Genomic DNA, 13209 nt, shown 5'->3' on the forward strand with positions numbered 1-13209 from the left:
ATACATCATAAAGAAGCCAAAAGGAGCAGAAACTCTGTTTTCTTTCCCTTTGCAGGTTCCCTTCAAAAATCATTCTATCTTCTGGAATGAGTTCAAACAGTTGTTTGATGAGAGTAATTATTTTGATTAGTGAGTTACCAGTTGTAAAATTTTGTTCACTAAGAGATCATCAGACTATCCAAATTAATATTATGGTCATAACGCATTTCTTAAAAATAAGTTTTCAGTATTTTTCTTTTGGAAAGTAATTGGTCAGCAAGAGAAATATTTCCAGCCCTAAAAACCTGCCCTACTTACTCAGCAACTGAGCTCTTTACCGAACAGTTCAGTTACATTTTGCATTACCATCGTTGTGGAATCCCTGTCGCTGAGGGATTTTAAGAACGGGCTAGACAAACATCAGTCAGGGATTGTCTAGGTACATTTGGTCCTGCTTCAGCACAGAAGGATAGACTGACTAGATGACCTCTCAGGGTCCTTTCCAGCCCTACTTTTCTATTAGGCTGTTAAGTCTCTAAATCCATTTACAGTGTTAATCACAATTCAAGAAGGTGACTGAGAGTGAGGTCAACAGGATATTTCAGTTTGTCCAAATAAATTCAGCTCCTTGATAGGTTTGTTATTACTATAATTTTGACCACATACACTTTATACTGCAATTCTGAAATAGCAGAAATATTGAAGCAATCATCATGCAGCTGACTACATGAAGTCCCTAGGAATTGAATATTAAAGATTTTTTTGACAAGCACACTTCTAGAAGTGTAAGGTTTTCTTGTAAAGAAATTGATAAAACTTTTCAAAGCAGTAGTAGCAAAGGGTTGTAGTGACATCTCATTAGTAGGACTTAATTATTTGTACACAGTATACTACAGAAAATTCACTAGTATTTGAAGAATCAGTAACTACTACACTCTTGTCTAATAAGAGAAGTCTGTTTTGCGATGCATTGTCCTTATATTTCATGCCGGTTCATTTCTACATGCATGCACAAAATTCAGAATAATTTGTAGTGGGTCTCCCCAGATATTACTGGGGATTAGTGCCACATTTTGATAGCTGAGATTTCTATTCCTCATGTTTGCTTACTACAGATGCTGTCCAGAGAAAAGGATTACTATACTGTAGCAATTTTCTTCACACCGAGCTGATCACTGTTTGGTTTCATTTAACAATGCATCCATGATAACCAAAAGCTGTTAACCTACCTGTCGCTGCTGGTACTACTGCTGCTGCTGATTGAATCACTACTTGACGATCTACTCCTAGAGCCGCTGCCACTAGGGGACCTTGTGGGTCTAGATGCTTGGCTAGCCAGCCTCTGGGGAGACTGGGTCCTAGACTGGGACGAATGTGGTGACCGACTCCTGCTGTGCTGGTAATTCCGTTCTGGCCTTCTGCCTCGTACCTCCCGTGTAATATCATCCCTGTAGATATCCCTGTGTACCACACTGGGCAATGTAAACTGCTCCCGGGCCCTAGGTTCATAACGGGGGTCATGAGCATCAAAACGGTTTGGACTTCGACTCCGTGAAGTATAATAGAGCCCATGTTGTAATGTCCGCTCTCGAGGGTCTCTATAGTAATCCTGATCGTAATGTCTTGTCCGATCAAATCCTCCCGTCCCCCGTTCATGGTGTCCATAGGCACTATGTTCATAAGCACGCTCCCTGTTATCTGAAGCCCTGCATTTATAAGGGGGAAAAATATTTACTCAATCAGACAAGGGTAAGCAAAACAAAAAGCAAGTCATGCAAACATTTACTTCAGCACTGACTTTATTTTTGCAGCTGGTTCTCCACTAAACAGCAATAACCTATTAAGCAAACACTGACACACTTAAGCATTTTACTTGACTCCAAAGTTGTATTTATACACAGTAGAGCTGAGCAATCATTTTGCTTTAATCATAAATTGGGCTTTCATGACCAGTGTCCTTCAAAGCAGAATATATCAATTTTTTTTCACATTTTCATGTGGAATTTGCATTATTTTATTTTTAAGTAAGTCTTTATACTTTTAAGAAAACCCATTGTTTTCCTGCATCCATCATCTAGTTTTTAAAAATGTGTTAATGAATTTTAACTTTTATTTTCCATCTTATTGTCATGTTTCTGCAGAAATATCATTACAAATTAGGCTATAGCCATGAAAGCCTCAATGCAAAGCATGATCCAGAAGTAAGAAGCTGCTTTCAAAAGGGGTTATATCTAAGGTCCTACTTCATGTGTGATATTGTTGACGTGGCAGATTCAGCAATATTAGGCTTCCACCGCCATTTTATTTTAAATTTGCATACTCTGCAGTCCCTAATTTTGCATACATGTTAAGGTTTGCACCACACACTTTTCCCCCCCATTAGTACATTAAATGATCTTGGAGCGTTTTGGGCAGGGCAGCCACCCAGGGTGCAAAAAAAAAAAAAAAAAGGGGGGGGGAAAGGGAGGGAAGAGACTGGACAGAAAAATGATGGGGGGAAAAAACAGCAGGGGCTAGAGCAGCACAGAAGTAAGGGGGGGCATTACCATGCCCGCTGCAGGGCTCTGCCCTTACCAGTTTCTTGCCTCATTTTTCCGCTCTCTGCCCCTTTCCCCCAACCCCCAGCGGCTTGCCCCGTCCTCATTACGGCCCTGTAGTTGTAGCAAATTGTCTGGTTATCAAAAAATTCACAGGTATAACATAATAGTTGAGAGTTTATATCGTTTCAACAAATTTTTCTTAAACAAATAGCTCTAATGTGGCTTTTCCAAATTATTGCTGTTAATAAAGGCCCATTATTACTTTTCCACAACTGTCCATGTTTTGTCCACAAATCAGCCACAATTATTTGAAGATCATTCCATGATTCAGATAGGATCTTAGTTATCTCCCACAGAGAAACCCAACAAATTAGGTTATCTTCTTTAAAACATTTCCATCCTCATTACAAGGAGTTTTGATATTATCAGAATTCTACACCTAGAGTCCTGGGTACGTTGCTCCTCCTAAACAAATATTTTGATTGCTAATATCAGAAAAATAAATTGCTAAATCTCAAGGATAACTATCAAAGAGGATGGAGGTCCCAAAAAGGATTAAAACCCCACATGAAGATATATAAATTAGCTTTGCTGGGTATGTTTAATTGTTAGGATTTTCAATTTGTTATTGCAGTCAAAGGATTTATATATCCTCCCTATGTCACTGAAACACATTGGTTTAAAGTAGCTAAGGCCCATTCTGTGTTTCAATATTAAAAAACATTTTATACAACATTGGAGGACAGTTCTATGTTCTAAGAATTTTAGCGTGCTATCTGAAATAAGGATATAGCAAAAATTGAAAGATGAAGTTAACAAAATATTTCAAATAGCTTAGTATTCTAATCTAGTCAGGTACCAGGATGGTATGTCTTCAAGACATGTCTACAATATGACAGATTAAGAATGATAGAGAACATATTTTCACAATTATAAATATGCCAGTGTCTAGGTTAACTTCAAAATCTAATTATCCATTTTATGAGGAACATTTTAACCTCTCCCCTCTACCTTCTCAGATTCTTCCTGGAGAACCAATTAATTATCAATTCCCTGGATCTTAATAACCCAACTCACTCCATAGTTCCTCTTCTTCTGCCGCATCATAGGATTTGTCTTCTATCAAAAATCATGCAAATATTTCAGTTTTTTCAAACTGGTAGCTGGATTAGAATCTTCTTTGATGAATATCTTGAGAAGTTACCTCAGTAATTTACAAATATGCCCCACAGAAGCCCTGGATCCAGACTCTCTACAGAATACCCATCCTATGTTTCTTACTAGTATGCAACCTTAAGGTGAGGCAGAGTGTAAGTGCTTGCCTAGACTGCATTTTTTCTTCCCAACTCTCTTTTTAAAAAAAGCTAACCACACTAACAAAACGTAAAATAAAATTCCAATAACTTCTGTCCTATTTAAAATTCATTACATATTCTTCTACTTCCTTATCTGTTGCTTGTAACTATGGCATTAGGAAACTATTTCAAGGCCTAACAAGTAAGAGTTTCTCTTTCTTTCCCCCTTTTGAAGGAAAAAGATCAACAATTTTATCAATGATTGCATTTAGCATCCTATCAAATGTTAGCCAGTGAAAGATAATTTAATGATGTAACAGAAAAAGCAATACTGCTAGAAGGTTACTGTTATAGCTGACATAAAAGAACAAAGTCCTTATCCATTAAAAGGACACAGAAGACAGACACAAGAGCTAGCAGAGCTGAACATCTAATGGCTACAGTGCTTTTCTGATTTATCTATTAGTACAAAGAACTACTGGAGTTAGTGGAAAGAGAGGGTTTGACTTGGGTTAGGAGAGGGGCTAATATACACAGGGCAGGGCATACCAACCTTTTCCAAGTGTGGAAACACGACCTATATTCCCAATTAAATCTAGGGAGAGAATTGTGAACATAACTTCCCCAATTTTGGCCCCTCTTATAGGGGTAATCCACCTTCTTAATGGGTAAGGGTGTCAAATGATATTTTAGATGAACCAACAAGAAAAAAAAAATCTGAGTGACAAGATAAAAAAAATCCACAGGAAGCAAGTAGTCCCAAACTGAAACCATAACTCTGAAACCCCCAGACTTCTTTCTTGAGACAGTTGACACTTAGAAATGCATCCATTATTTTAATTTCCGGCCCTAAGTCTGAATCAAGCAGCTGGTAGAAGTACACCCAATGTATGAGGGAATGCATCATGGCTGGCCAGCCGGTATCCTCTATCCACCTTTGTAACCATCCAGCCTAGTCAATTTTGATTGATGTATCCACAAACTGATTATTAGCACCATGTCCTTAAAACTAAAGTACCTTTAACTGTGCAGTAGCAAATGGTTTTTTAAGATACTAGATAGTAATCCACTCCCCTTGGCTGTACACCATCATATACATCTTGGCTGTATACCATCCCATAAATTCAAGGCAGTGGTTCTTATTCCAGTACTTTTAGAATGACTATAATTTCCAAATTTTAGAAATGTCCATCTTTTTTTTGACAATACCATCAGGAAGAATAATCCCAATAACCTGGAACTGATGTAGATCCAAAATGGAAACATCAAAAGCTGCCTTCAATCTTCTTCATCCAATATGTATTTCCATGCCTAAATGTTGTTTGTAGAATCCAAGATGCTGCATCACTGAAGTCTACTAGAAATTTTTGTTGACAATCCAATTAATATATAAACTGTATATAGTAAGAACTGAGGACTATGCATCAAGCTTTCAAATCATCTTATTTTCTAGTATTCCGAAGATACTCCACATAGAACTTGTGCTGCAGCAATATAGCTCCATCTGGTAGCAGTGATACATCCGAATAAGGCCTTAATTTTATCCAAAAAATGGAATCATTACTTCTAGAAGAATAACTCCAATATCGATGCTGGCCACAGGAAATCTTCGATCTTAAGACCACCTTATTTCAAGAGTAGATATCCAACCAGCTGCAGAAAACATCCTCTATGGATCCACAAGATACCAGCCACTGGGATAGGAATCACTTCCGTTTCCAACCCAAAATAGGAAACATAGATAATTCCCAAAATTTTAAATCCATCTGGGGGCCCTATATAGGAGTTTGCGTTTCTCACCATATCAAATACAAAATACCTGCCTAGAGAAACCTTGGAACTTACCCATCAAGTCTCCGCTCATAACGTCCTTCCCGTGCATGAAGTGATGGTGGGGGGCCATAAGTGGGGCCCCCCCCACCTCCTCTGAACCCAGAAACCTCTCTACTACGAGATGCTATGGAAACTGTATCATCCAATCCCCGAGCAGCACTCGGAATGGTTCCCGGTTCATTATAATCCGTCCGTAGGTCTCTATCTCCCATTTTGTTGACAGAGTTATGTGCCTTCTGTGCACTTTTGATGTCCACAAAATCCACAAAGGCCGCCACTCCACCTTCTGACCCCCTTTTGGGGAGAATTTTGACACTTTCAACACGTCCATATCTGCAAAAAAAACAAAGCAAAGCAAATATATTAATGCTAATACAAAAGATCATATTGAAAAATACTGAAGTGTAAAAAAAAATACATATTTAAACAATTGAGTCTTCTAAATAGTTAGTAAACGAATTTCAAAATAAGAATTTGTTTTTTTCTAGGCAGCTAAGAGGAAAATTAACATTTGTACTTTCAGTAACTATTTTCAGGCTTCTTTCCTTTTTGATCTGAGAAACATTTCTGGTTAGGCTACCAAGAGATCCATCTTAATAGACTATATTCCCAAACAACATCCTAACAAATAAAAAGGCATTTATCGTTACAATGGTACTCCTAATTTTTAATCTGATTTGACAATCTCGACATAATTAAAAACAGTCAAAATAATTACAAATAAAAAAGCTGCAACACTAAAAAAAACACTTGACACAGCTATTTTACTACTCTGATCTAAATTTAATTAATTCAGTGTTAAAACAAGGTTGTTAATTCCAATACAGATTTCTGATCTCAAACGTATTTATTTACAATAGCTTCTTAGTTCACTTTTAAAGTGTGACCTACAAATGCACCTCTGGACTATGCTACTAGAATTCAACTTTAAACTCCCCATTATGAAACAGTAACACACTAGTTACATTCATGAAAGCTTTAAGAAATGTGACAACCCTGCTTAGTATATGTTCTGATGTTAAGTAACTGCAACACAGTATAAGTTGTAACCATGGCTTATTAATAAGAGCAAGGATTTAATGAATTATGGATATGAATTCAACTCCTTGCAAAAAACTACAAGCAACATACAAGAACTTGTATAAACTGATACAAACAAAAATTTAAAAAAAAACAGGAAGATGAAGAGTATCTTGTGTTAAGTATGTTTTTGAAACAGTTTAGAGGCACTATGTATGCCAAGTTCCACATTAAAATTTTGAACAGCCAATTCACTCAGTCAAGAAGTTTCTAAAAAGCAGATAATGGCATTTTATTGCACACGTTCATTAGTTACAAAAAATAAAACACTTCCAAAATGTAAAATGCAGAATTTGGAAGCTCTTGACAAACTGGGTTGGAACATGCCGGAGAAAGTGTAAGACATTTATAAACTGTAAAGACAAGGTTATTACAAAAATTAGTATTACTGATTCATGAGGATACAGTAAGTTGCTATAAAATTTGTGATAAAAAGGTAAAATTAGACACACTTAAACCTTAAGCAATTATCAAAGCTGTTCTCAGCTACTTGCTCCAGGAGGAAAAAGAGGTCACAATCAATAGCAAGCATATCATGGGTGAAGATTATTTCAGAAGCTATGTTTGACTGTGTGACATACACAACTTTCATTAATAGTTTAAATAAAATTGCAAAAGCTACTCCACGAGTGGACTTTCCAATCAAATGCTATCTAAATCTAGATGAAAAGAACAGGAGTACTTGTGGCACCTTAGAGACTAACAAATTTATTAGAGCATAAGCTTTCGTGGACTACAGCCCACTTCTTCGGATGTTCTTTTTACGGATACAGACTAACACGGCTGCTACTCTGAAACCTGAAATAAATCTAGATGTAGATTCTATCTTCCTTGGTTTCATACAGTACCAAACATACTGATCACTCTCCAGTAAATAATACATGTAGCTAACAGAAGCATCTTTAAAATTAAGTGAACAGGTTGCTTGTTGAATATAAAAGCCTTGGGCAGCACTGTAAATGAAAAGCAGCATGGAGGAGACAGAACTTAGGGTATGTCTACACTGCCCCCATTACAGCGCGGCTGTGCCAACGCTGTGACATGGGCAGTGTAGTCACACTATCGCTGGGATAGAGCTCTCCCGGCGATTAAAAAAAAAAAAAAAAAAAAGCCAGCCTCGAATGAGCGGTGGTAGATTTATGATAAAGTGCCGTCTACACTGGCGCTTTTCAGCGCTAAAACTTTTGTCGCTTGGCAGATGTTTTTTCACACCCCTGAATGACTAAAGTTTTAGTGCTGAAAGTGGTAGTGTAGATGCAGCCTGTGTGTGAAAATACAGGTTACAGTGTCTAGCACTTTACAACAAATACAGGTACTGCCATTTGCCTTAAATTAAAGGGAAAGTAGAACAGTCTGTACCTTGATGTTCACCCCTTTTATAAGACTATGATAAGTTTTATACAAAGTATGCCTTGTGAGGTATCACTTGAAAACTCAATTTGCTGATCATTATTGTTCTGGTAAAATGTGTGTGGCAACATTGTATGTAAACTTATAAAATTCTTCTTTATGACATTACTGAGACATAGTCCAAGTTTAGAAAAGCAGCCACAAACCAGTTCCTCAGAGACAAAAGGCAAACTGATGCCTCAGCTAGGTGTCAACAAAATCAAAGGGACCACCACCTGGTTTAGTGGCCATTCTTCGCAGGAAAAAAAGGTGAGAGTGAGAAATTTACACCTTGGCAAACAAACAGCTGGAGGTTCCTATTCCCACAGTCTTTGTCTCCGGAACCCCCACTGAAGAGGATTCTCAAAAGAATAAGAATAAATTCTCAAAGTATAAGAATGAGGGTCAGACCTCAAATTATGTCTCTGCTTCTCTATCTACCCACATGACATCAACAAGATCTGAAGAACAAAGGAGGCAGCATTGAACTGGGGGGGGAGAGATCCTGACTGAAAGGATTTCAGCCAGTAAGACTGCTAGAACATGTGGTGAGAGACCTTTGCTTTGAATTCACTTAGCTTGTTAAGTTAGATATTAGCTGCGTTTTGCCTGTCTTTTTTTATACAAATTCTGACTTATGCCTCATTACTTGTAATCACTTAAAATCTATCTGTAGTTAACAAACTTGTGTTCTTTAAACCAGTGTGCTTGGACTAAAGTGCTTGGGAAACTCCATTTGAGATAACAGGATTTGTGTATATCATTTTCTATTAATAAAATGACAGACTTTATATGCGCTTGTACTGCCCAGCCCTCTCCTGGACAAGACACACATTTCTGAGGAAAAGTCTGGGACTGGGAATTGCTGGTGTTGCTCTGCAGTGTAATTCAAGAGTGGCTGGCCACAGCACTCATACAGCACAGCTGGGAGTAATTTACATGCTAGATATTGTCTGAGCAGATCAGGAATGGTTGCTCTCACAGCGTAAAAGGCACCCTCGGTTGGAGAGCTGAGGGGACAGCTGTTCAACAGTCCAGATTGCACCCTGGGGGCATCACAGATATGATTATAATAATTTAAAAGCACTTTACAAAAACCCTCAGAAGGTTATACCAAGATCACTAGAAAAATTGCACTCGAATAAATTCTCAAAATCCACAATTTTCACTCTGAGTTTTTCTGCATTTACAGAATATTCAAAGGCTACTTTCAGAAGGAGGGGCTTCAGAAAGTTTCCCCATCAGCTCAGATGAGGTTGTGGTAGGCTGGATAGTTGTATTAGGACTTGCATTTAAAACAATATTTGCAGAGACCAGAAGAAAAGGGAATATGGTAGAGAAATAGTGAGGGGGATAATAAGAACGTACAAAGAAACAAGATGTGTAAAAGTCAAGAGGAGAGGATGGAAGGAAAAAAGTGAGCAGAGGCCCTTTGGGTAAAGTGAGATTAACTGTCCTCATGGTCATTTATGGTAATCTAGGTATTTACTAGTGTGACTGAAATACATCTGATTCCCACCAGAACATTAAAAAAAAAAAAAAATGGTCCCCTACAAGACTAAAAAAGGAAAAGATGAGAGAGCACTGAGTGTTTCAATTTTGTTTTCCTTTGAGTCTCTATGAATTCAGTGTGTAGCACCTAATGTATCAATTTGCATTTTTATTTTCTCAACATTTACAAATCCAATTTGACAGCGTTTTTCCATACTTTGTTTTTAGCAACAACTGAATCATGAACGCCCCACAAAAAATATCCTAATGACCTTTGAGAGTGCAATTATATATAGCCTAGCTAACAATGTAGTTGCGCCATCTGTCAGTTACATTTCACACAAGTGCTCTTAAAATACTGGTTTCCACTTACTAGCCTGACAAACTTTTTATTTTCCCATTTTGCTAGTTATGGCACTTCCAAGTTTATAAAAACTGATTTAAAAATATCCAGGAGCTGTTTGTAATCGCCATAGCATAAAGATCCAGTAATCTACCAAATGTTCACCTATGCCTCTATTTAAGTTATGGGAGAACAAGAAGTGCAGTACATGCCGTACATCAACAGAATTTGATCCCCATGCACCAAAGCAAGCAAAGAGCAATACTATGTCTTTTATACCTAAACCCCAATTTATCTATTAGCAAGTTTTATATTAAAAATGACATGCTCACGCAACAATTTGCTTGACAAACTGTTTTAATTCTTGTGTAAAAAACTACCTTGAGTGCTGTGAAATGCAGAATCATAATTTTATTTATTTCAAACAAAAAATACTTTGTTCAATCTTTTGTATTTTAGATTACAAATGTACAGGAGATTTAGTGCAATACTTTTAAACAGTCTGGCTGATAATACAACCGATCTTTGCTGAATGCCTGAAATCATTTTCCTTACGTGTTAAAGGAACAGATCTCCTCACTGTACAAAAACCCATGGATTTTCCCCGTGGGCTGTTTAGGCAGGCAAATGCATGAGCAATTTAAATTACTCTGGTATCCTACGGCAGCAATAGTCCTAAATAATCCAACTTTAATTGAGATGATTCACTTTAATCTCTCCTCTATCTAGATGCTAAAATGTATGTGCGGCTTTAGTTTGCTGCACTAAAGCCTTGACGTGCAATGGGGATGATCTATAATAATCGCCTTTCTTGAGGGTGGCGGGGGACAAGCAAGAAAGGGGGGAGGGGAGCACGAGAGAGTGCTAAGCGCCCAGAGCCAGCTGTTGACACAGGAAGATTTGCATTTTCCTTGCCCCAACGCGGTCTGTGCCCTTTGATTACACACATCCTATAGTACCCCATCGTGAGGATTAATCTGTCTAGTGATCCGAACCAGCCCCACCCATTGGCTGCTCTCCGAGCTGCTCCTGTCTTTGCAGTTGCTGATAGAAGGGGGACTGCATTGCTCCATGTTATTTGATCCTAAAGGGAGAGGAGGGGAGATCCGCAATGCTGCATCACAAGACAGGTTACTGCAGCAAAACCATACATTACAAGAAAATGATCCTTTCTAGAGCGTTGGGGGAGGAGAAGAGGTACTAAGGATACATTTCAATTCTGTGATCGCAAGTTAATGCAAGATGGCGGGAGATACACTGCAAGGAGCAGCAGCAGCAGAGGAAACAAGGACTTTGAGTGGTGCAACCTTTGTCCACAATCGGAAGGGCTGGGAAGAGGGGACAAGAGGACAACAAAAGCCATCCCGACCTTCGGTAACGTTGGCAGAGGGGCTCCTCTGAAACCTTCAGGTCGTGTATTTATATCCATGCGTCAGCCCTGTCCCAGAAGCGTGTTTCACAATCACTGGCAGTCAGAACAGAAAACAAAGACGACCGTTTGCTGTGCTCTAACTCTACCAACCCTAAAGAAAGCAAGGCTTTCTAATGCCTCTTCCTAGGTCTACCTCAGGCTGATTAATCATTAACTACCAATGTGTCGTCAGGCAGTTATGAATCTCGCTATACAATGCAGCATTTCACTATTATTGTTTACTGGTTATTCTGTAAAGAAGGATGCAGAGGTCATCTCTTTCTCTGTCTGGAGAAGCAAACTAGAGTTATAAAATACAGAGATAGAAGAGACCTATTCGGTCACTGAGTCCCCCTCGCTGTCAGTGCAGGATTGCAACAACGGGCTGTAAACAAGAGTGGGGTGTCTTTTATTTTTATTTTTTTTTAATTGCTAGATCATTATTGTTCAGTCCAACTAAGCTACACTTACACTAATGCAGCTTTTCAGGCACGGAAGAGGAATGAATGATTTAAACTGTTTTTTCATTGTAGAGCAGGCAAGCAACTGAAATCTCTCTCTGGGCTCTCGGTATGGCTGTTGTGCGGCGCACGTTTCTCAGTCCCTCAACCCCATTCTCCCCTCCCCCCGCATCTCGCCCTCACTTACAGGCAAACAATGGACAGTCTGGGAAACACTTCCCTCCACCAATCCAAAGCCAGCTTCTCTCCTCCTCCCTAGGACCAACGTGTCCCTGAGACAAAGCCCTGCTGACTGGGGGAGGAGATGGAAGAGACAAGGCAGCAGTTTGCCAAAGTCATCTCTCCCTAAACAACTTTCTTTAAGCAAATCAGTACCGAGGAAATTAACAAGCTAAAGGCTATAGCCATTGCTGGGTCATAAGGGTGCCTTTGCATGGCTGACGTTTTTGACTGGAACAATTAGCCACTTCGTTTCACCACAAATTAGATATTTATCACAACTATTCACTCTTTTGAACAGTTTCAGCTATTCCTTAAGTAAATATTTTTTTAAACACAGGACTATTGTAAAGGAGCTGGATGGCAAAAGACTTTTTAAACAAGTATTTTAATTTGGTTTTGCTCATATAAATTAGTTAGGATCTCAAATCTTTTTATTACCTTTATTTCAGGCAAATTCGGCTTTAAGAAACAGGAGGCAAAGAATCGGTTTTTACTGATGTTTCAACATTTTTATTGAATTATACATATTATAGAAATAAAATAAAATGTCTTGCCTCCCCTTGTCCCCTTAATTCATGTAATCTCAAGAGGAGCTCCCAGCAAGTCCACCAGCCCCATAAACCGATATTTTCAACACTGCAAAATTGTGTCATTTCAATCCCAGGTGCAGAAAAACCTCTTTACATTTTTACTTCAATCTCATTATCAGTTAGCATAATAAAATCCTATTTACAGTAGTAAGACATAACAGCAAACAAAAAAATAAATCATCATTTCCGTTTATTTCTGCAACACTAGATATTGACAGTGACACATCACAAGGTGTGCTATTACAGCAGGACACCTGCACATCTGAAATTCGCTGGTAAGGTACAAAGCGAAAAGCCAAATACCTTCAGCCTCCTGAGAAGTGCCACTGTTCTACCCGTGCAATGCCCAAACCCTCCCTCTTTTTATATATATATATAAAAAATAATTGAAAGACACAGATCCTGACTTGTTAGAGTGCTCACACAGTCTGAAGCTTTGTTGGCCAATTCATATTCTTCTTTTCCCACTGATATTTTTTATAATAAAATAACGTGAACGGATATAATCATTATCCAGATGGCTAGATCTGCCTGACTCATTTTATAACTTTAAACTAGTCCAAAAATTAGATGCC

The 13209-nt window shown here is 38.3% G+C and overlaps 1 protein-coding gene across 6 annotated transcripts in view; it reads right to left on the bottom strand.

The window, feature by feature from the left end:
* SPEN (spen family transcriptional repressor) overlaps nucleotides 1-13209 on the bottom strand; it is a 94749-nt gene that overhangs the window by 59803 nt on the left and 21737 nt on the right. For 5 of the 6 annotated variants that reach the window (XM_034753360.1, XM_034753361.1, XM_034753359.1 and 2 more), the window contains exons 2-3: nucleotides 5660-5980; nucleotides 1209-1685 (exon numbers count right to left, since the gene is read on the bottom strand). In XM_034753360.1, the coding sequence (XP_034609251.1) occupies nucleotides 1209-1685; nucleotides 5660-5980 (798 nt within the window). The other variant, XM_034753362.1, reaches the window with a different exon arrangement.

The sequence above is a fragment of the Trachemys scripta genome, chromosome 19 (assembly GCF_013100865.1).
Source record: "Trachemys scripta elegans isolate TJP31775 chromosome 19, CAS_Tse_1.0, whole genome shotgun sequence".
NCBI lineage: Eukaryota > Metazoa > Chordata > Testudines > Emydidae > Trachemys > Trachemys scripta.